Here is a 24,274-nt window from a genome sequence, read left to right as displayed (position 1 = left end):
TCATTGCCTATGAAAAGAGAGACCAAAAGGTCCCTTGTCACTATATCCCTTCCTGTGGAGGAGGACAAGAGATAAAGATGGCTCCCTCTGGTGTCTGTCATCTCAGTCTTCAAAGCGGAACTAGAAGTAAATCAGGGAGAAAGTAAGGCAAGATTTTGTTCTGTTGTAAATAGTTTGGGATCAATAATGGAGCTGCCCTGACTTATGCCAGCAGAGAAAGTGGCCAGTCATTTTGATCCCCATAAATCCAATACAGATGCTGTTGACTGGCCCACGAATGGGTTTTTTTTTATTTTTAAAGTTAAACGCAAACATACAAAACTCAACTTCAAAACTCAAATGTTAACCTACATTATGAACCAATGATAACATAAATTCCATCTCTTTCTGATTTGTTCTTAACTCAGAAATTGCTTTTAAATTTTTTTTAAAATTGGAAATTTTGAAAATGCCTAAACAAACAAGTTGTGAATTTTGAAAAATGATTTTAAGTCTCATATGGCTGAGTTTTTAGTTTTTTATGAGGGTAGGGGCAAACAAAAAGCAACAGTCTTCTGAAAACCCCACTGCTGAACTGAATTTTTAAATGCATCTTTTTCTTCAAAGAAAACGTATAAACCTCTGAAAAATGGATTGCATCACATAAGCAGTAACAGTTATATATATTAGACAATGTAATACACAGATGGAAAATAAAAGCTGGAGCACCCCCAAAAAACTTCTATTTGAATAATATATCACTGAAATTTCTTTTATTTCAGTGTGCCTGAGCATAAAGAGTTGGTGTAGGTATAACTTAGGGTCAAATTTCATAAACTACTGATGGGTTTTTTAGTGTTTTTTTTCTTAGTAAACACTGGATATGTAGCCGTCTTTTTTATTATTAATATGTTTGTTTAGCACCAAGACACAAAGTTAAAGACCGTCCCCTTTATAAAGCTTACAATCTAAAGAGAGATGCAGAGAAGATAGAACTCCTTGGGAATAATTTAAGAGGTTTGTTTGTTTTGTTTTTATGAACTCATAACTTTTTTTGTTTAGTTTCAAGTGACATGGTATAGATGAAAAGGAAACACGGGATGAGTTTTGCACACTGTAGGGCTTTTTCATACGTTTGAGTGTTTTAGTGTTTCTTCTATTTAAAACTGGACTTGAATAATGGAAAAGGTATCTGCTTCTTAGCCATTTGATTTCTGATCTCCAGAGTTTTACTTACTTTCTCCAATCAGAAGCCTTTTAGGTAAATAATGGCTATTTATTTTCTCTGAAGCCCCCTGCCAGTAGATCTGTATCCTTATTAAGGACCTGATCCAAAACGCACGCTGAGCTTAGCGGAAGTCTTTCAAAAGACGTTAGTGGGCTTTGGATTAGACCCTAAATGATGATACATTTTACACAATGTATGTATTTTCTAAAAAAAGAATTTAAATTAGATAATAATGGGAAACATCTTCCTTGGCTGCTTTGCATAGCTGAAACAAACAAAAGAGAAAGTGACAGCAAACCACTCATAAAAGTTTAATCACACATCTTTTCTTTTCAGGTTTTTGTCAAGCAGGCAAGGATTTGCGGTTAATATCGCTGTGCGTGGAACAAATTGATATCCCAGCAGGCTTCCTGCTGGTAGGAGCCAAGTCTCCAAATCTTCCTGAGCATATTTTAGTCTGTGCTGTTGACAAGCGGTTTTTGCCAGATGATCATGGAAAAAATGCACTTTTAGGTAAATGGTTTTCATTATTATTCTTGGTACAACAATTGATAACTAAAGGTTGGTTTAAAGTTGATTCAAGAAATGAATTTTTCTTCATGGTATGTTGAAGAGAGTTCCATATTTATGAAACTAAATCTGTAACTGAACTTCTTGAAAAGCCCATTTAAAATAGGGCCCTGGTCCTGCAATTAACTGCGTGGGGCTCTACATAGGTACAGGAGTCCACCCACACAAAGTCTGTTGCAGTACCGGGGCATAAATGTGAAACGTAGTCAATTTTTAACCTCCAGTCAGTGTGTAAAAATTTCATTTCATGAATAAGAAACATGAATTAGCAGACACAGATTATATTTATAATAATTAAAATATGAATTAACACAGTAATGTTTCTTACTAATTGGAGACATGCATCTGCACACCTGCTTTGCCCTCTTGGCCTATGACTGCTGGGTGAACAGACCAATAAAAGTGATGTAAGGTTGTTGTTTTTTTGGCACCATCAATCTCCATCTTGAATCTCCTCTCTCTCTTCCCTGTTCCTGTGGTGCCTAGAATACATTGAGGTGGACTTTTCAATAGACAAGAAATTTCGCTAAAGCTTTAATGGATTTATTTAGCTAAAACTCTAGTCCAGGCCATCATTATCTTACATCCTAACTATTGCAGCTTCCTCATTTTTGTCCTTGACAAATGCCATATTGTCGCCCGTAATCCATTCAAATGCTACTGCCAATTTCATCATCTTGCCTCATCGGTCCAATCACATTATCCTACCTGCCCTTCCCCTCATTGTATCCCTCCACTCGCTCCACCTTTTCCACTTCCATGTTACAAATTGTCTTTCCTTTTAAGACCTTACCTTCATAGTTTAGCCTCTTCTTGCCTGTCATCTTATTTGATAATGAGCCAACAGCTCATCTCTGCTCTGCCGGTGAGCTACTAAAATTAAAAATGTAAAAGTCTATGGGACTGGTAATAATATACACAAGCAGTTTAAAAAAATTGTCTCAGGAGCTCTCTGAGCCCCTGTTATTGATTTTTAATAAATCATGGAACACTGGGGTAAAGAAATAATATTGTACAGTATTTAAAAAGGTAAATAGGATGATCCAGGTAACTAATAGGAAAGTTAGCTTGACTGGGCAAAATCATAGAATCATAGAATATCAGGGTTGGAAGGGACCCCAGAAGGTCATCTAGTCCAACCCCCTGCTCGAAGCAGGACCAATTCCCAGTTAAATCATCCCAGCCAGGGCTTTGTCAAGCCTGACCTTAAAAACCTCTAAGGAAGGAGATTCTACCACCTCCCTAGGTAACGCATTCCAGTGTTTCACCACCCTCTTAGTGAAAAAGTTTTTCCTAATATCCAATCTAAACCTCCCCCATTGCAACTTGAGACCATTACTCCTCGTTCTATCATCTGCTACCATTGAGAACAGTCTAGAGCCATCCTCTTTGGAACCCCCCTTTCAGGTAGTTGAAAGCAGCTATCAAATCCCCCCTCATTCTTCTCTTCTGCAGACTAAACAATCCCAGCTCCCTTAGCCTCTCCTCATAAGTCATGTGCTCTAGACCCCTAATCATTTTTGTTGCCCTTCGCTGGACTCTCTCCAATTTATCCACATCCTTCTTGTAGTGTGGGGCCCAAAACTGGACACAGTACTCCAGATGAGGCCTCACCAATGTCGAATAGAGGGGAACGATCACGTCCCTCGATCTGCTCGCTATGCCCCTACTTATACATCCCAAAATGCCATTGGCCTTCTTGGCAACAAGGGCACACTGCTGACTCATATCCAGCTTCTCGTCCACTGTCACCCCTAGGTCTTTTTCCGCAGAACTGCTGCCTAGCCATTCGGTCCCTAGTCCGTAGCGGTGCATTGGATTCTTCTGTCCTAAGTGTAGGACCCTGCACTTATCCTTATTGAACCTCATCAGATTTCTTTTGGCCCAATCCTCCAATTTGTCTAGGTCCTTCTGTATCCTATCCCTCCCCTCCAGCGCATCTACCACTCCTCCCAGTTTAGTATCATCCGCAAATTTGCTGAGAGTGCAATCCACACCATCCTCCAGATCATTTATGAAGATATTGAACAAAACCGGCCCCAGGACCGACCCCTGGGGCACTCCACTTGACACCGGCTGCCAACTAGACATGGAGCCATTGATCACTACCCGTTGAGCCCGACAATCTAGCCAGCTTTCTATCCACCTTATAGTACATTCATCCAGCCCATACTTCCTTATCTTGCTGACAAGAATACTGTGGGAGACCATGTCAAAAGCTTTGCTAAAGTCAAGAAACAATACATCCACTGCTTTCCCTTCATCCACAGAACCAGTAATCTCATCATAAAAGGCGATTAGATTAGTCAGGCATGACCTTCCCTTGGTGAATCCATGCTGACTGTTCCTGATCACTTTCCTCTCATGTAAGTGCTTCAGGATTGATTCTTTGAGGACCTGCTCCGTGATTTTTCCAGGGACTGAGGTGAGGCTGACTGGCCTGTAGTTCCCAGGATCCTCCTTCTTCCCTTTTTTAAAGATTGGCACTACATTAGCCTTTTTCCAGTCATCCGGGACTTCCCCCGTTCGCCACGAGTTTTCAAAGATAATGGCCAAGGGCTCTGCAATCACAGCCGCCAATTCCTTCAGCACTCTCGGATGCAACTCGTCCGGCCCCATGGACTTGTGCACGTCCAGCTTTTCTAAATAGTCCCTAACCACCTCTATCTCCACAGAGGGCTGGCCATCTCTTCCCCATTTTGTGATGCCCAGCGCAGCAGTCTGGGAGCTGACCTTGTTAGTGAAAACAGAGGCAAAAAAAGCATTGAGCACATTAGCTTTTTCCACATCCTCTGTCACTAGGTTGCCTCCCTCATTCAGTAAGGGGCCCACACTTTCCTTGGCTTTCTTCTTGTTGCCAACATACCTGAAGAAACCCTTTTTGTTACTCTTGACATCTCTTGCTAGCTGCAGCTCCAGGTGCGATTTGGCCCTCCTGATATCTTTCCTACATGCCCGAGCAATATTTTTATACTCTTCCCTGGTCATATGTCCAACCTTCCACTTCATGGAATCATGGAAATCATGGAAAGTAATCAGTAAAGAATTAAAAGATGGCAATATAATTTAATGCCAATCAACATGGTTTTATGGAAAATAGGTCTTGTCAAAGAAACTGGATATTGTTTTTTGACGAGATTACAAGTTTGGTTGATAAAGTTAACTTTTGATGTAGACGTCTGTACAGTATTTGACATAGTACCTCATGACACTCTGATTTTAAAAATTAGCACTGCAAACATCAGTGTAGCACCTATTAAATGGATAGATAGCTCTCAAAAAGTAATTGTTAATGGGGAATCATCATCAAATAGAGATGCTTCTAATGGAGGCAGAGGTGCTGGAACAATTTGTATAGTCGGGGTGCTGAGAGCCATTGAACCAAACTGTAAACCCTGTATATAATGGAAACCACTTCAAGCTAGGGTGTGCAGCAGCAGCACCCCTAGTTCCAGCACCTCTGCTTACAGGGACCTGTTCTTGGCCACTTGCCCTTCAATATCTTTTTCAGTGATTTAAATGAGTTGATGGTAAAATTTGCAGGTGATGCAAAAATTAGTGGATTGGTAAATAATAAGGACGTCAGTTGTACAGCACAATCTTGATTGATTGGTAAACTGAGCTTATTCAAACGTGTGTTTTAATAAAGCCAAATGCAAGGGCATATGGTTAGGAATAAACTTAGTCTTCCCCATCTCTTACTCAGAAGACAATTCTTCTAGTGCACAATTCTCATTGGCCTCAGTGAAAATTACATAGCCCTAATTCTGTTGTCCTACCATACAAATCCTAGTGCAAAGATGTAATTCAGCTCTCTCCACAAAATAATTTTATTATCTCTACTATCAAATGGTCTTCTACCCAGTTTTTGGCTGTATTCCTAAACTGTTAAATTTAATAAAAGCTCTAAATTTCTGTCTCAGTAGAACTAAGGATTTTGGATTAAGTGATTTCTTATTTGTGCCCTTTTAAGACCCTAATAAGGGGGAAAATCATAAGTCATAAGAAAGTAATCAGGACGTGTGTTACACTTTTACATTTGAGAACTTAATAATGCAAAGGTATTACTTAGCCCCCCAGCACCCCTGCTTTTTGAAGGCTCCTTCTTCAGGAAGAACAAAGGGGAATTTCACAGTGCCGTGGGAGTTAAGGCTGCCTTAGGCAGCATTAACTTTATACACAAAACTGTGGATCAGTCAGTTTTGGGAAAGGAAGCATGTTTCTTGGAGCCGGTCCTCCACTATGTGCTAGGAGCAGGGGTGAAAGGTACTGACATGGAGGGTGTTGGATCATCCTGTGAATCCCTTTCTCAGTCTTCATGTACCTATTGTGCTTTCTTCTGAGAATTTGCTCCCTTCTGAGGAACTGTACAGTGTGGAAGATTGGGGGATAATTTTTGGGCCTAAATTAGTAACAGCTAGAGAGAGGGCATTTTCAAACAAAGTGGTGTGAGGCAGCAAAAGTCTGTCTCTGTTGTTTGTCTGTCTTCCTGTCATTCCTGTGCTATGTGTGAAGCTTACCCAGTTACTGTAGTAGATTCAGGTAAGGCTAAAATGGCCTAATTCCCAGTATATTTCAAAAGGAATTTATTTTTGTTTGTGTACCTTTTCCCCCACCCTTTCCTGCAGGGTTTTCTGGGAATTGTATAGGCTGTGGAGAAAGGGGATTTCGATACTTCACGGAATTTTCCAACCACATTAACTTGAAACTAACCACTCAGCCAAAGAAGCAGAAGCACTTAAAGTACTACCTAGTAAGAAGCTCCCAAGGTGTACTGTCAAAGGGACCCCTTATCTGCTGGAAAGGTAAAGAATAACCCATTTGCTAGAAGCATGTTTACAGATTTTAGAAAATTTTTATGTAGTGTTGGGTGAACCTTAAAAGTTTTGGGTTTAAGTATTTAAAAAGCTAGGGGGTGAAATCATGGCCTCACTGAACTCAATGGCAAAACTCTCACTGCTTTCAGTGGAGCCAGGATTTCACCCAAGAGGCTAAAGTTTTAGGTAAAAGGAGAATTTCTCATCCATCTCTCTTCTATCCCCTCCTCACCACATCCCCAGAGGAGGCCTCAAATCCCCCCTTCCACAGAAATAAAGCTGTCCATCAGCCCGATAATCGCCTCCTATGTCTGGGTGTTTTCTTCCGGGATCTGGCAGAGTGGCTCTCAGCCTATTCTCCAGCCGCAGTTCCTGGACTGTTCTGCCAATCTAATCACTTATAAATTCATGCTAGCACCCATAGAAAAACTAACTCCGCAAACTGCACTCTAAGATAAAAGCTGGGGACACTGATCTCAGGGGAATGGAAAGAGGGATCACATACTCAGGTTTTGCTCTCTTGTTTTGCACCCTGGGTGCACCTAGGGTGAATATCTTCAGCTTTAAGTTGAGGGCCCCTTGTTATGAATTTTATGGGGAGGGTTTTTGTAACTAAATAATTAAATTAGGTTGGTTGAATCCTGAGAGATGTTTTAGCTGAACTTTGCTATTTGTTGCATGTCATACCGTATGTGCTTTTAACATTTGTCAATGTTTAACACCGTTGCACTAAACTGTTGCACTGAAAGCCAGGCCTTGTTAATATGTACTGTAGCTGCTTCACTTCCAGAATGTAGAAGCAGACAATCATCTGCTGCTAGCCATTCTGCTAAACCAAATTCTTCAGTGTCACCATCCACGGCCCCAGAGAGCGGAAGAGCTAATGGATACAAATCAGGGTTCACTCAGACAGGTAGGGGCTGAAAGTGCTGTATGCTGTAGAAATGACCACTGGGGGAGATAAAGTACCTCACATGTTCCATAGGATTGCCAAGTAGATTTTTAGCTTGCATCATTTACAACTTAAAGATAGAAAACATATTTCAAAATTTATTCTGTCAGTATTAAGGACCTGATGAGACTGGGATAAGTTTAGCTCTTAATAGTAGCTTGAAAAGTGTTAGTTTTTTTTAAAAATCCATTTTATTTATTTATTTATTATATTATTTTTGCTGATGTCCCAGATGTTGTGAAATACTCCTTTATAGTTAACATCCTAAATAGAATGGGTACCTTGAATTGACATGTTTTTCCTCACTGGAGAAAAAGCAGCCTTTTGTTTTTGATGTTTGACTCCCACTATTGAAGTGTGGTAAAAGTAGTGATAAACTGCAGTGGTTTTCTAAGTGAGCTAAGACACATCATAGCCATATTTCCAAAGCTTTGAAATTATTATCTCTTGGAGTTGTGCATTGATTTAAGTAGAAATAAAGTAGTTTTCTAATAACCATAGCAGTTTCACCTAGAAGGGCTTTCCTTCTGGACTCAAAAGGTGATTTTTCTTTGGTGTGCTTTGTAGGTTGTTGCAATTTTTGAAGCTGATTTATCGCAGTTCATGTTCTTTTGTTTATTTGATAGATTTTAGAAACAAAAAGTTTTTATTCAGCTGAGCTATGATTGAATGGAGTGCACATCTCTGCCATCTCTGAATGATGTAAAAACAGAACAGGATTTGTCATGTCTAAAAATCTCAGTTATCCAGGAATTTTAATTGGCCACATATATTTTAGAATATAGGCTTATATGGAGGGATCTGAAGTGCAAAATTTTAAAAAAAAACTTGTTTCAATAATTCTTTTGCTTACAAGGGATGCTGAAAATAAATGAACAATAAAAATGGAACATTAGCATTCCTATTGGTGTTGCAAATGTTAGTGTGTTCAGGGACACGTTGACGGAGGTGTTGGATTTTATTCCTACTTAAGAGACTATATTTCTAATCTGGAATGAGAATGTTGTGGTGTCTTGGCCTCCAGGTCCTTGCATGAAAAATGTGCAGGCACATGAGAATCCCACTTTATTTGGCATAACAAGTAATCTAATATTTACACAGCTTTGTCTGGGTTGCTGCTGACAAGTTAATAGATACACCTTTTATAGACTGCTTTCTCCTTATCAACTCACCATGATTTTCTTTCTTCTTGTCCTTTTGTATCACTATTTGTTCTCTCAGGTCACAATTATCAAACCCTTTTATCTCCTACCATTGTTACCTTCCAGTGAAGATAGTGCCACATTCATAATACAAATTCCACTTGACAAGGGGGAAAAAGTCCCACCATATTTGTTTGTAATGTATAAGTACTGTTGCAAACCACCTGTGATGAAAGTTCAGGTTTCTCCCTGGAAGTCTCCATAGCTAGTCATACACTGAGGTGAGCTACTTTTCTCTGTTGCTTTCAGGTAGGTGTAATGAAACTGGGTTGCTTTCTGAAAAATGTTCCTTTTATCACCATTTTTCTTTCCTAAGGTATGGACTTGAGTACTTCCCTCTGTCTAGCTTTGTAACTAAAGTACAAGGCCCTAGCTACCTTAGAAGTTATATAACTATTATACAGACAGCTATATACACATGTTAAAAGAACATCAAGGTTGCAAAGTCAAGCACTTCAAATGTAGGAAATGCCAGAGTTGAGGTTGCCTGTGCAACCTTAGTATGGGCCCGTTGTGTGTATGCATTATGATTACAATAAGTGGAATTGTATATTTTTATATTTTTGACATATCAATGCTTATTTGTAAGCATTTTTTCAGTTTTTATCCAGTTAAATTTTCATAGTTGTGGGAAATTATGGAGCTGGTCAAGCAATAATTATTTCATGACAGGAGACATTAAGATTTAAAAATGTAAAGCTTTATAACTGTTAAAACACAAATTGTCAACATCATATGTCAAAGTATACAAAGTAAATATCCTTAAATCAAACTCTAATAAATTCTCAAGCAACATTTTTCTTTCTTTACCTGTCTGTAAATTTTGATTATTATCCATGGAAATACCTTTTCATTGATTTGTGTGTGCATGGGGAAATTGACATTTACCGCCATTTATCAATAAAATCTAATTCTTCAAAGATTTATATATATAAATTATAATTATAATTTATAATTTTATAGAATATAATTATAATTATAATTTATAAATTATATAATTTAATTATATAAGCACATACTGTTTTTTCCACAGGACCACTTCCTCACTGAGTGTATAGGCTGGACTGTGCTCAATGAGCAGCTATCCAATATTTTTTTCTCCTCATTGTTCACTGAGTGCCCCCAGATCTTATTTACTGCACACTATTCAAACTCATCTATGAGGATACAATTATTAATTTCCTCATGGGAAATTTTCTGTGATAGCCATCACAAGAATATCCAAGTGCTTCACAAATAGTAATTAATTTGTCTCAACAAAACCCTTGTGATGTGAAGGGGTGGTATTATTCCCAATTTACAGATGGACAGCTGAGGCACAGAGAGGCTACAGTCAATATTTGAATTTGAGATGTGTAGGACCTGATTTTTTCACAGTACTTAGTATTATGTAGCACTTTATATAGTGAAGCACTGCTTCCATTGACTTCATTTGCAAGTGTGAGTGCTCAGCACTTCTGCAGATCAAGCCCTACAATCTGAAGTTGGGCATGCAGAAAATGAGGAATGCACAATTAGCGACCTCCTGTGAGAAGTTTGGATTAAGTGACTTGCCCAACATCACAAAGGGACCCTGTTGCCGAAACATGGGTAGAATCTCAGAGACAGAATACAGTTCTCCAGGGAAGTGTTCCATGCGACCAACCTTTCTCTTCATATAGTCCTCTGCCTTGTTCATTATGCACCTTCAAACCTACAACAGATGAGACAGAAGTTCTATAGACAACAGCCTCTTTTCACTACACAGCCCTGATTCATCCCCAGAGCAGGTCCATCCTGTGCATTGAGTGAGCCAAGAGTCTTGTGGCAAAATCAGTATGTGATCATGTAATTAAATATTATATCATAATGCTTACACACAGGGGCCCAAATTAAGGTTAGACAAGCAACCTTAATTCTGGCATTTCCTAACTTTAGTTTTTGAGTCTGCAACCTTAATAATTTTCTATTTGATATAATTTTGAGTAATTCTCTGGATTTTTATGAAAGGAAACTGAAAAAACCAGAAACTCCATCATGTGATGACATATGGTCACCCTTGTGGTTCATCAGCAGGGTTTGACCCTTTAGATGGACCAGACAGATGTGTGCTGCTTGATATGCACCCTCTGCTACTGGCTTTCCCATATATGTGCTGACAGCAGTGGACAGCAGGCTATGGAAAGCAGGTTCTCTAGTAGGAATAGACTCTTCCGCTTGTTTTTCCCCCCAAGCTCTGTTTCTTCTCCATGTTTCTTCTCCTTCTCCTCTGTTCTTTCCAACCAGTCCTGTTTCTTCTCCATCCAGGGCTCCTTGTCCCAGTTCCATTCTCCTTGCACACAGAGTCCCAGTCTCCACTCCCCAGGCTTCTTGTCTTAACCCAGTCTCCTGGTCTAGCCAGTCCAAGTCTCCCTACTCCAGGCTCACTGGCTGAGTCCCTATTCCTTCTCCCTGCTGGCTCTTAATCCTAGTCTTGCTCCTCATCCAATCTGGCTCCCCCTCCACTTTCTTCTTGTCCCAGAGTCTTTGCTCAGCCAGTTCTAGTTCTTCCACCACACCCCAAGTCTTTGCCCAGCCAGTTCTAGTTCTTCCACCACACCCCAACTCCTTGCCATCTCTCTCTCTTCTTCCCATACCATTGATTCCTAGTCCTTCTCCCCAGCTCCTTACCAGATCTCTGTGTTTACCCCATTCTCACTCCCTGCGCCAATTGGCTTTCAGTTCAGCCTTCTTGCCCAACCAGTCCCAGCCTCTCCTCCCCTGGTGCCAAATACTAATCTCCTAATCTAGCCAGCCTCAGTCTCCCCCTCTAACTCCTAGTCTCTGTTTCTCTCCAACCCTTCCAGTCCCAGTCTCATCAGACTCCTTGTTTCAGTCTACTTCTCTCCCTTCCCTCCAGTCCATCTTTTGCCCTCTCTGCATTTAAAGCAGGTGGCCCCCTCCTCCATGCTGCCTGGGTTGTCATGGAGTGGACAGGACAGATAAGCTCCTTGCTCTCAGCTCCAGTGCCCAGCCCAGCCCACCTTGGCCTACAGTACCTCATAACAGCTATTACAGGGAAAGTCGAAATAAGCCCTTGTAGCCTGATCCTGGACAATTTTCAGTCACTCTGTAGGGATAGCGTATGCACCATCCTGTCAACATGGATGAGCTATGAGTGGATAGAGCATGCACATTCGCTGTGTGGGGATGGTACTTGCATAGATCCAGTCAGCACTAGGGGTTGGGAGGGGATGGAGCATGCTGAGTGAGGTTAGAATTTTGGAGATTTTAGCTGCAAATATTCAAGAAGTCTCTAATAAGCATGTGCGAACTGCAATTTTTCATACAGGTATAACTGGGCCAAATTTGGGAGAATTTTCATAGGGATAGGAAAAGGCACATCGTTGACACAAAGAACACTCTCCTGCCAAATTTCAGGACACTTCTTCAAAGCATAGGGATGCTAGCATTTTGCAGAGAAGGTCTCAGGAATTTTTTAATATGGAAAAAATGTATTTTCCCCTGGTTTTGTTCTTGGAAATGGCTGAACTGTTTTTTCTGAAAGTTACGAAAACCAGAGGCAGACACCCAGCATGGAAAATTTCAACCCAAGCAGTGAGTTTCATAAAGTTATAAGCAACTGACTATAGGGTCTTAAAATGGGAAGTGTAGGGCAACCTTAACAGGTGTTGCTACCAGCGCTGTATACAATACACTTTTGTGTTTTATGTGAGTGCATATGAAAATACACACAAATACACAATTGTGTATATATAGGTTATAGACTATACATATATTAATATTAATTAGAGAGACACAACTTCCATATGCTCGTACACTGCCCACTTGAAGGAGGCATTGGCAGATGCATTTGCCACAGTGTATTTAATAATAGACTATCAGGTTTCACCAGAGCCTCTGACCTTGTGTTTACTAATCAGCCATTTGGCATATTTCTTGTGAAAATGGGACAAGTCATTCTGCTGGAGTGGAGTCAGAGATTCTGTGACCACTCTCAACCTTGATTATTCCAGCTGGCAAAATAGACTCTCTCCTCCTCCCATTGTTCCAGAGTGGTGTGTTGTTTCAAGGTATATCAGTTTGGCAGATCAGGTTGGTAATGTCCTTGCCTTCTGTTTTCTTTCTGTTTGAGTATGGAGATGTGTAGGTGGAACCTCACATAAACTGCTTACTTTTTACAGATTAATTTATCCAGCGAAATCCAGTTAACGTTCTTTCAGAAAAATTCATCCTTATGTTGTAAGAATTTAGAGCTGCCTGTGTGACAACATCCAAAGTGTAGAATTTGATCTGAATAAAGTTGCAGGTATTAAATGTTTAATGGTTAGAGCAGGGGACTTGAAGTCAGGAGATCTGGGTTCTGCTCCTGATTCTGCTGCTGATTTGTTATATAATCTAATATCTGATTTGTTATATAATTCATTTAAACTCTCTGTTCTACAGTTTCCCCACCTATAAAATGGGAATAATAATACTTATCCACCTTTGTGAAGTACTTTGAGGGAAGTGTGTTCTAGTAGTTTGAACACAAGACGTGGCGTCAGGAACCCTTGAATTCTGATCCCAGCTCTGATACAGACTCTTTCTGTTGTGTGCGCAAGTCACTTAACCTCTCTGCTTCAGCTTCCCAGTCTATAAAAAGGGACAATCATGTTTACTTGCCTATCCCATTGAACTATTATGAAGAACAGTAAGATAATATTTGAAAAGCATTTTGAATGTGAAAAATGCTATGTAGGCTATGTAAATGTTAAGCATGATGAAGAGTTGTTTTTAGTAGTAGTAGTATCATCATCCCTCAGTATTACATCATGGGTATTTTATTTCATGCAAGTAGCCTTCACAACATACAAGAACTGTAAGCATAAAAAGGAGAAAGACACTGTCTAAAATTTACCACGAGTCACCTATAAATCCTGACCATGAGCCAACTTTGTAGGTTTGGGTAGTCAGGAGTTTTGTTAAACCCTCCACAGAATTCGTGTATTTTAGGTGCTCAAAATGTACTCCTTCTTCTTTAACTTTCTTTAAAATTCTCACAGTGCCTAAAAGCACTGGTCGTGATGTCTTGCACAACTAACGCATTCTTGAGGTATTCATTCATGCCCTTAGGGACCACTCCATGAGCTCCAATTATTGCTGGGATCATCTAGTTTTCCATAATCATTCCACTTTGTGGCTCAATTCTTCATACTTCACATCTTCCTTTTTAATATTTCTGTGTGCTGGTATGGCAATATCAATTAACATGGCCTTGCTTGTCTTCTTCTCTACAGCTATGTCCAGCCTGTTTTCCTGCACTGTTTGGTCTGTGACAATTGCCAGATCCCATAAAATCTTAGCTTCTTCATTCTCTAGAGCACTTTTGATTCGATGGTCATAATACCACATGGTTTGTTTAATTCCATACTTGCCACAGAGTTTCCAGTGCAGACACTTGGTGACCTCATTGTGTTTGTTCATATATTCTCTCGCAGCCAGGCTCCTGCAGATTCTCAGCACATGCTCCATCATCTTTTCCTTTTCAGAACATATTCTGCAGTTTGGTATGCAGTTCTATTGGTCAATTTTGTTTAGAACATAATTAAGCCTTAAGGACTCCTCTTGTGTGCTCATAATGAGGCTTCCTGTCTCTCTTTTCAGGTATCCTTTAACAAACTCATGGCTTGTTGATCTTCTATCGCTAATGGATTTGCTTGTTCTCTGCCACTGTCCATGCAATGATTGCTATGTAAATCTTTCAAGTCATTCTTGTAGTCATCCTACAAGAAGGATGTGGATAAATTGGAGAGAGTCCAGCGAAGGGCAACAAAAATGATTAGGGGTCTGGAACACATGACTTATGAGGAGAGGCTGAGGGAACTGGGATTGTTTAGTCTGCAGAAGAGAAGAATGAGGGGGGATTTGATAGCTGCTTTCAACTACCTGAGAGGTGGTTCCAGAGAGGATGGTTCTAGACTATTCTCAGTGGTAGAAGATGACAGGACAAGGAGTAATGGTCTCAAGTTGCAGTGGGGGAGGTTTAGGTTGGATATTAGGAAAAACTTTTTCACTAGGAGGGTGGTGAAACACTGGAATGCGTTACCTAGGGAGGTGGTAGAATCTCCTTCCTTGGAAGTTTTTAAGGTCAGGCTTGACAAAGCCTTGGCTGGGATGATTTGATTGGGGATTGGTCCTGCTTTGAGCAGGGGGTTGGACTAGATGACCTCCTGAGGTCCCTTCCAACCCTGATATTCTATGATTCTATGAATTTGCTTTTTCCTTTCTTTCTTGGATTGGGATGCACACTTAGCCTCGACTTATTATCATGACCAGATGATCTTTTACTGTGACTGACTCCTCATATATTTTGATGTCGTCATTCATTGTCACTGTCCTCCTCCACAGATAGAAAACCTTTTCCACTATCACATCATTGAACATACATTCTGCCCATGTCTTGACTGATGTTCATCTCTTTGTGCATCCCTAGAAGCTTTTTTGTTTGGATGTTAAATTTTTTCTTCTCTTGATTCCATTTGATCATTCTGGCAGTGTACCATACTGCTGGTTTTGCCTGCATATTAATGGATTGGATCAAATTCTTCAAGTTGAGTTTTGTTTGGAAATTAGTTCTTATTCATCTGTAGTATTCTTTCCTCACTTGTTTGTAGGCATCATGCTGAGAGAGATCTTGGATAGAACCTTCTTTAACTTGTATGCCATTTGATTGTACCCATTTTGTCCTCTTTACAGATATCGGCACACATTTAGCCAAACCAACCTGTAGCTTTATATGCTCATCAAAATTTTCTACATGTGTCGTCAACTGCTGTATCTTCTTTTGTGACAGTCCATACAGTATCAGATCATCCATGTATAGTAAATGATTAACTGTTCGTTGCTCTTTGCTAATGTGATAAACAAAATCTCAACTCTCTTGCTTTCGCTCTCGCTTTCGCTCTTTCTTACTTTCTATCATTGGATGAAAAACAGTTAAATATATAAATTTAAGGTAGTACTAGTTATTTGTGAGATAACTCCTTATATGATGACTTCTTAGGGGTGTATGTCTATAGATAATTTCAAATAGTTATTTAATCAAGCAAATTTTTTTGTCAGACTCCACAGTATTCAGTCCAGCAAAATCATCTTCTGCTGTTAATATAAGTGGAACACAAGACCTATCCCGGAACAAGAACATAGTGAAACCACTGGCTTTGTCTGTGCAGCTTGTAGGAAAGACATTTGCCACAGGTAATAATTTACTTTACAGAAAGCCAAGTGGGATAATGAGCTGTCTGTCTAGTAGTGGGTACATTTGTTATCCATACCCCCAAATTTGTGTACCACTTCAATACTCTGCGCATGCACATCTTGCACTACCATTGGTATTCCCACCCTGGATAGTGTCCTGGTTCTCAAACCTGACAGTTTGGTCACTATACTTTAAAGGGGACCAATTATTTCCCTGGCTGAGCTCCATAAGAGAGACGACAACCCTATGGATTCAACCTTGGGTGACATGGCACCTTTAAATAGCTCTCAGTAAAAGAGGTAAGAATCCTAATCTGTCTACATGTTGTTCTCTATGAATGACTTATGTAGCCTCTTCAGAGATGTTGCATGAAATTTACCTTCCTTTAAAGGAGGGCTAGTGTTAGTATTCTTTCATTGCTTGAATTGTGAATCCTTAATCGCAGTGGGATATCTAGACACCTCATTTGGACAATGAAATCAGTAATCAGGCATATAAACTAGGTATTAATACTGGTTCCAAATTTGAGAATTGCCAATTTTAAGACACTTGTGCAGGATTATGATGTCCTGTTGGGTGACTATGGTTGAAGATAGGACTCTGTAGGTAAAGTAAGGCCCCCTTTTATTGCAGAATAATATAACTTTAAATTGAATTGCTCCCAGCCTCACTGCCCACTAATACGATGAAACTCTGTGGTAAACATTCCAAAAATTATAGGAGTCAGAAGAAGAAATCTAAAATTTACCAAGCTAAACGTAAATCTCCCCATGCTGCCTATTGGAAAAATTTGTATCTCTCATCACTTTTAGCCTAAGAAGTGAGGTAAAAGATATATAAAGAGGCCGGAGATCTCCTAGTAGCTAAATTAATGACACACATATTTCTCATTTCCAGTTTTCAATAAGGATGCTTCAAAATCCTTACTAGATTTTATGGTTGTGTTTTTGGCTTTGTTTTTTTTCTGTTTTCCCCCCTGAAATACAGAAGCCCTAATTAAAGATCAGAATTTTGCTGCCAGTGCCTGAGTTATTCTCCAGTGGATGCCCCAGGACGAAAGTTGACTCAGTCACCAGTCTTGTTCTGTTTTTGCTTTACATTCTGAAATATGATTTATTTTGTTTTAAAGATTGTCTAAAGCGGTTCTCTCTGTGTATTTTGTTGTGTTCAGCTCCACTTACACTGCGTAACAGCGATGTTGCAAATGGAAACAGTAGTGGAGGAAGAAATAATGTGTTGAGCTCTACATTCTCTCGGCCCATGCCACACTCAACTTCCCCCAGCCCTGCCTGTTTTTCGGTAGATCAAGGTAAAAGAAAATCTGTGTTTTTATTATTTTATTTTAAACTCTTTACTGTATAAACTGTTGAGCCTGAAAACTGTAGATTTGTTTTCTTTTCCACCGTAGCTGTTTCCACAACTTTTCCCTGAGATGTAGTGTGTTGCTGGCTTGAGTGTTGATGATAATGATACACACCTCATTATAGATATTAGTGTTTCTCAGATCAGAATGTGGCCTGATGTAAATTAAGAGTAACTCTAAACTCCGTAGAGCTATGCCAACATAAAAACGGTGTGAGGTCAAAATCCAGCCCAGAGTTTGTGTATCTGAATGTAAAAGGGATGTGGGAAGAAGAGTATTTTGAATGATCTTTTTCTTTATTTCTCCTCAGCATCAATGTCTAGTTCTGGGCCACCAAAGAAACGACACCGGGGATGGTCTCCTGGGTCACCAGTCCCACCTCCTGGTTTAGTTGTACCTGTTCCGACAATTCGGCCTCTTACAAGAACAGGTAAAACTTGAATAATTATGTGAATTTTCATGACTAAAACTTCTGCTCCTCCAGCTCAGTAGCATGATAGTGCTTCTCTGAACTGTTGTGCAGGACATATGATTACTTCTGTGGAAAGTAATGACCTCAGGTCTTACTCGGGTTGGGGCCTGGTTTTGCTAGGCACTCTATAAACATGTATGATGATATGGTCCCTGCCCCAGATAACTTACAATCTAATTTAAAATGAGGCAGTATGAGAGCATGACAGTTAATGGGGAAGGGGAGAAGTGAGGATGAGGATAGTAGTAATACAAACACATGATTAACCATCCATAACTTGGTGCTTCCAAAATTGTTTGTATAGGTATGTTGTATATACAAATATAAAAATAAATAGATGTAATTTCCATTGGCTCTCAGCTTGAGATTGAACTTCCCAGACTGGCAGAGCATGATGCGGATGCTCCGCTCCTGCACGGGAGAGAGGATCTTGCATAGCTTAACTTTGGCCACTCAGAACAAAATGGCGTTGATGAAAATCCCATCAAGTCATCCTTAGCTCTCAAAGGATGATGACCATGATATAGGGCGTTGAAAGTGAGGGGATTGAGAATCCTTAGGACTCCATCAAGACCATGTAATGTTGGCATCCATATTGAGATAAGAGTTAGGGTTAAATAAAAAGGTATATTAACTACTTATATATTCTGAAGTGGTAATTTAAATCCTATAACTACTTACCGCAATAATACTTTTAAGCTATAGCAGTCAAGGTGTTTTGCAAAGCAAAGTAAGCATCATTTATCCCCATTTTACAGAAAGGGAAACTGAGACAAGAAGTTAAGCCCCACATTTTTAGAACTGCCAATGACGTTTGGGTGCCTCAATTTTTGGGTGTTCAGTTTGGGATACCTTGGGCCTGACTTTCAGAGAGGTTAAGCGTCCATGGGGGAGAGCTCAGCACCTCTGAAAGCGTGGCCCTCTGTGTGTCTACATGGGCACTCAAAATCAGTAGCCACTTCCGAAGACCTTGTCTTAAATGACTTGCTGAAGGTAATACGGAAAGTTAGAACCCTGATCTCTTGACTCCCAGACTCATGCCCTCTTGCTCGACCACTCCGTCCTTTTGTGGTAACTGTGAATACACTTTTACTGACAAAACATTTGAACAACATTTTTAAATTGTCATTTAAACATGGAAGTTTTCAAACCAGTTGCATGTGGTCAGAAGCCATCTTCTCTTTTGTTGTTGTTGTCAGTTTACTTGCATAGATCTATTGCATGCCCATGTTGCAGTCCAGAGAGAAAGTTCTGAATTAAACAAACTTCTAGAAACGGAAAAGTTCCCACAATTAAAAAAAGTTGAATTTCTTTAACACCTTTCATCAGAGGATTGCAAAATTCTTTATGAACAATTTAAGGAAGTCTCATAATATCCCTATGAAGTATGTATTATACTGACAGATTATAATACTGAGGCATTGTGCTTTCTTTTCCTGTTTTCAAAGCTGCTGTTGCTCCTTCATGACTGAAGTGTAGTTTTCATCTTTCTATAGCTTCAGAATAGTATAAAGTGGTATGCAAACAGCTTTGAGATTTTAGTCTACATAGTGTAGGTCAGAAGTTAGGGAGGTCTCTTCCTTCTTTGTGCTGACAGGTAGCATTGAAAAGTGACCTATGTGAACACTTTTCCTAGTACTTGGCTTTGTTAGAAGATGCATATTCAAACCTGGATTTTTCCTCTCCCTCTCCCCGAAACAATACAGTAGTTAGAGAAAAGCTTTATTTTAGTGGTGGGGCCAGAGAAGGATATTGGGTCTTAATTTAAATTCCTTAAAACTGTAATAGGAAATGCAAAGGTATTTTGAATTTTATTGCAGTTAGTGATTTGCAGGAGTGTTTATTTGTTCATAGGGCCAAATCACAGTATGAGCCTTTTGGTAATGAAAGTTTTTCTTTCTTTATTTTATAGAGCCCCTTTTGTCAGTCCCAGTTCCTCAATCCATGTTAACTGGAATTTTACAGCCTCAGCCCATCCCTGCAGGGGAGACTGTAATAGTTCCTGAAAACCTGCTGAATAACTCAGGAATCAGACCAGTGATTCTTATAGGTAAGCTTCACATTGTGATAAGCAACACTGTACCTCTTGAATAACTGCATGTTCAAAAGATTTGAGGTTTTTTGAGGTAATGAAATTCACTTTTGTGATCAGCCCGTAAGCACAACAGAAGGTCACTGTATTTTGTAAGACTTTCAGCAGCCTCTTGTGTTAATTGTGCAATATTTACAATGAGAAGTTGGGTGATTTTTGCCAAGACCTGACATACAAAAGGGTCCTGGCCAGATCAGATTAGACCTCAAATTTGGGTTTTGTATAAACAAGGCTTTTATAAAATCTAAGAATAGACTATTTCCTTGGACTTAAAACAACTTTCCAATACAAACAGTTTTCCAAGACAAATAAACATTCCTCTACAGTGTTTACAACCAAACCTTATAGCCCTGTGCTACTGCCTGAAACCGAGAAAGTGAAATTGATGTTGAACTGACCAATCAAAACTGACTAGCTTCCCCCCCAAAACCCTCCCCCCCGTGTCTAAACTAGGAAAAATGGAAAAAGTAAGCAGCCAGCATGAATAATAAAATATAAATTAGAATATTAAAATATTTCACCTGTATACAGTGTGTTGTTAGTAATATACTATGTGTAAGGACATTGCTGTTACATTAAAAATATGACTTTTAATGTGAAAGTGTCCCTTTGAGGTGTGTTACTGCAAAATAATAATAATTAAAGAAAATTACTCAAACTGGGGAGTTGTGCCACTATTTGAAGGGGTAATTCCATCATTGTTCAATTCAGTGCAATATTACCCCTTTTTATAAAGCACCCTGCATATTAGGGAACCATTTTTACCCATATGACCCCTGGAATTAATTATCATAAATTAAGTAGTGGAAAATTGCTCTAAATCCCTACTCACACAGCTGGTCTTTATACATAGTTCCTCTCGAGTTAATGGGGCTACCTACGTGAATAAAGATTGCAAGGTTAGGATTACAGTTAATTTGTATTTTTTTTATTTTATGGAAGTTCAGCCTAGAGAAAGTCTAGGCCTTAGCATACAGTTCTATAATTTCCATAACTGCATTTCCTTATGAAAGATGAGGCTCCTGGCAAGTTGGCAGTGCAGTCCTCCGGTGGGCCCAGTGTTCGTGTCCCTGGACAAAAAGTGTCCTATTGATAGCATAGTACCAGATGTACTTGAAAAAATTACATGAGAAAAAAGTAGTCTGTCTCTATCTCTGTCATTCTTACCCTTACCAAAAAGATTCTATTATTAATTGATGTCTTAGTGAAACCATTCATGAAAATAACACTTTCTATCTGCATTTAAATTTTAAGATGCTCATCAAAACAGTACACAGTACAGCAGTGTCTGAAGCACATTTGATTCAATTTGTGCTGCTTTTATCAGGTTAAGATTTCTGTACTGCAGTTCTGCAGATTTTGCACACTAAATTATTGGTAACGTGAGCTTTATGCATTTAAAGGTCATGGTAACAACTGAACGGATTACTTTGATATTTGTCTTTGAATAAATAATCACTATCTTGGTGCTGGGCAGACCATCACAGTAACTTTTGGTAAATCGATATTGACATATACAGGGTAATACACTATTGGCATACTTGATTTCTTCTGTAGACAGTAATAATGTCAGTTTGGTCACTGTCCTCCCATCTTTTGCTATGGAGCATTAGACAGAAGTTAGGGAACATAACTGTTGCAAGATTTTGTGTAATAGTTTGTTTTGAGTATTTTTATTTTTGTTTTTGAAGGTTATGGCACTTTACCCTATTTCTATGGCAATGTTGGTGATATTGTAGTAAGTCCCTTGCTGGTGAATTGCTACAAGATTCCACAGCTGGAGAACAAGGATTTGGATCTTTTGGGATTGACTGGCAGTCAGTTACTAAGTGTAGAGAACATGATTCTTTTAACGATACAGTATCTTGTCCGATTAGGTAAGCCATTTCTCATATTCATTCCAGTTTTTATTGTTTACGACTTTTGTTTTCTCCCTTCATCTCCAGGATGTCCTACCTCTTGCTGGTAGCCAGTTTTCTGTCTATCTAGCAGATGGAAGAGATGACTAGTCTCTATCTAGAGTCAGTGCCAGCGCTGTTTTGTAAATCTGCTTGAAAAGGAGCTGAATTTGAAGGGTGATATTGTTCTCTGTCCTCCCTGTGACCAAAGTCACCTTTGTGAAAATCAAATATAATTCTGCATTGCAAATACTTCATTTGCTTAGGGAATCAAACCACCTGTTTTCACAACCGTTTCTAAGAGCACCCAGTCCTTTTTTCATTCAGAGTTTCATGACAGATGCTTACAGATGTGTTGTCACCATTGTTTTGGGGACTGCAACATTTACATGAAAACTACTTCTGTTGTGCAAACTAAAGCAATTTATTTAGTACACAACAAATTCTTGTTTTCTTAAATGTATTTAATATGTGCTCTAGACAGAATTTAGGGTAGTCAAGTGAGTTGCAGATTTTCTAACCCTTTGTGGATAGCCACTTTCCCTACATTAGTGTAAAATGTAGTGAACATAAACGTAAGATATTAAAGGCATAGAGAATAGTGTGGGCAAGTGCTGTGTAAGCCTTCTCCCACAGCTGTGTCAATCTTGACCTGCATCTTCCCTTTCATTTTAGTCCTTGGTCACCCTTGAACAGAGACTGCCAATCACAGTGAGATGCATGGTGATTTTGTAATAGAGATGCATTGCATTTTCTACACTAGATAAATGTTTCCCCCAGCATGCCTCTTCCTGGGGCTTCTTTCCTTATCCAAAAATCCAGTAGAAAAAGATAACCTTTCCATAGATGTTTCGAACCATCTTATAGAGCTTGAGAGAAAATTCTCTCACTGCTATACAAAAAAAGACTATTGTTTTCAATTAAATTATGAATACTTTTAGCATAATTTTCTTACAGCTCTATTGGATGCTTCCCTTCTAAATTCTGTAGGATTTTCCTATAAAAAGTAATGTGGAATTTTCCCTTTTTTGATATCAGGAATTAACGATAAGGGAAATTTTGGACCACTGGTAAAATCATTTTTTTTACTGGGTCCTTGAAAAGTGTCCAAAAAAAGATGATTTCATTGAGAATGTTCATAGTTTCATCTAGAGCAAATTGATTTCAAAAGAGTAAGAAGCAGAGAGGTCTGGGAAGTAGATAGAAGAATGCCACATCCAGAGACTGCCTTAGTTGTATTGGCTTGTTATTGGTACAGAACATTTTTTGCGCAGTTCTACTGCTAACAACTATCTCTGAATCTTGATGGATTTCTGATCACTTTGCCACTTCTTATTCTTAGAATAATTACCCAGGATCCACCACCTGGAGCTTTCATAGAGTCATAGATTCCAAGGCCAGAAGAGACCATTGTGATCATCTAGTCTGACTTCCTGTATAGCACAGGCCATAGAACTTCCCCAGAATAAATCCTAGAGCAGATCTTTTAGACTCTACTTGGTAAGTTCTTCCAATGGTTAATTAAGAACATAAGAATGGCCATACTGGGTCAGACCAAAAGATCCATCTAGTCCAGTATCCTGTCTTCTGACTGTGGCCAATGCCAGGTGCCCCAGAGGCAATGAACAGAACAGGTAATCATCAAGTGATCCATCCCTGGTCGCCCATTCCAAGCTTCTGGCAAACAGAGGCTAGGGACACCATCCCTGCCCATTCTGGCTAATATCCATTGATTGACCTATCCTCCATGTATTTATCTAATTCTTTTTGAACCCTGTTATAGTTTTGGACTTCACAACATCCTCTGGCAAGGAGTTCCACAGGTTGACTGTGTGTTGTGTGAAAAAATACTTCCTTTTGTTTGTTTTAAACCTGCTACCTATTAATGGCATTTGGTGACCTCAAGTTCTTGTGTTACGAGAAGGAGTAAATAACACTTCCTTATTTACTTTCTCCACACCAGTCGTGATTTTATAGACCTCTATCATATCACCCCTTACTCATCTCTTTTCCGAGATGAAAGTCCCAGTCTTATTTATCTCTTCTCATATGACAGTAATTCCATACCCCTAATCATTTCTGTTGCCCTTTTTTTAACCTTTTCCAATTCCAATAAATCTTTTTTGAGATGGGGCAACTGCATCTGCACGCAGTATTTAAGATGTGGGTGTACCATGGATTTATATAGAGGCAATATATTTTCTGTCTTATCTATCCCTTTCTTAATGATTCCCAACATTCTGTTAGTTTTTTGACTGTTGCAGCACATTGAGTGGATGTTTTCCGAGAACTATCCACAATGGTCCACAAGATCTCTTTCCTGAGTGGTAACAGCTAATTTAGACCCCATCATTTTATATGTATAGTTGGGATTATGTTTTCCAATGTGCATTACTTTGCATTTATCAACATTGAATTTCATCTGCCATTTTGTTGCCCAGTCACCCAGTTCTGAGAGATTCTAATGTAGCTCTTCACAGTC

At 39.3% G+C, this 24,274-nt stretch overlaps 1 protein-coding gene across 1 annotated transcript in view; it reads left to right on the top strand.

The window, feature by feature from the left end:
- The window catches only part of GREB1L (GREB1 like retinoic acid receptor coactivator), a 231,082-nt gene that overhangs the window by 130,489 nt on the left and 76,319 nt on the right, over window positions 1–24,274 (top strand). The window contains exons 6-13 of the mRNA XM_074944514.1: window positions 1,544–1,720; window positions 6,406–6,582; window positions 7,385–7,507; window positions 15,832–15,966; window positions 17,139–17,276; window positions 17,641–17,760; window positions 19,715–19,852; window positions 21,586–21,771. Coding sequence (XP_074800615.1) covers window positions 1,544–1,720; window positions 6,406–6,582; window positions 7,385–7,507; window positions 15,832–15,966; window positions 17,139–17,276; window positions 17,641–17,760; window positions 19,715–19,852; window positions 21,586–21,771 — 1,194 coding nt within the window. The remainder of the gene's footprint in view (window positions 1–1,543; window positions 1,721–6,405; window positions 6,583–7,384; window positions 7,508–15,831; window positions 15,967–17,138; window positions 17,277–17,640; window positions 17,761–19,714; window positions 19,853–21,585; window positions 21,772–24,274) is intronic.

The sequence above is a fragment of the Natator depressus genome, chromosome 2, assembly GCF_965152275.1.
Source record: "Natator depressus isolate rNatDep1 chromosome 2, rNatDep2.hap1, whole genome shotgun sequence".
Classification (NCBI taxonomy): Eukaryota; Metazoa; Chordata; order Testudines; family Cheloniidae; genus Natator; species Natator depressus.
The sequence above is the reverse complement of the archived record's forward strand: the minus strand, read 5'-3'. Positions and strand labels throughout refer to the sequence as shown.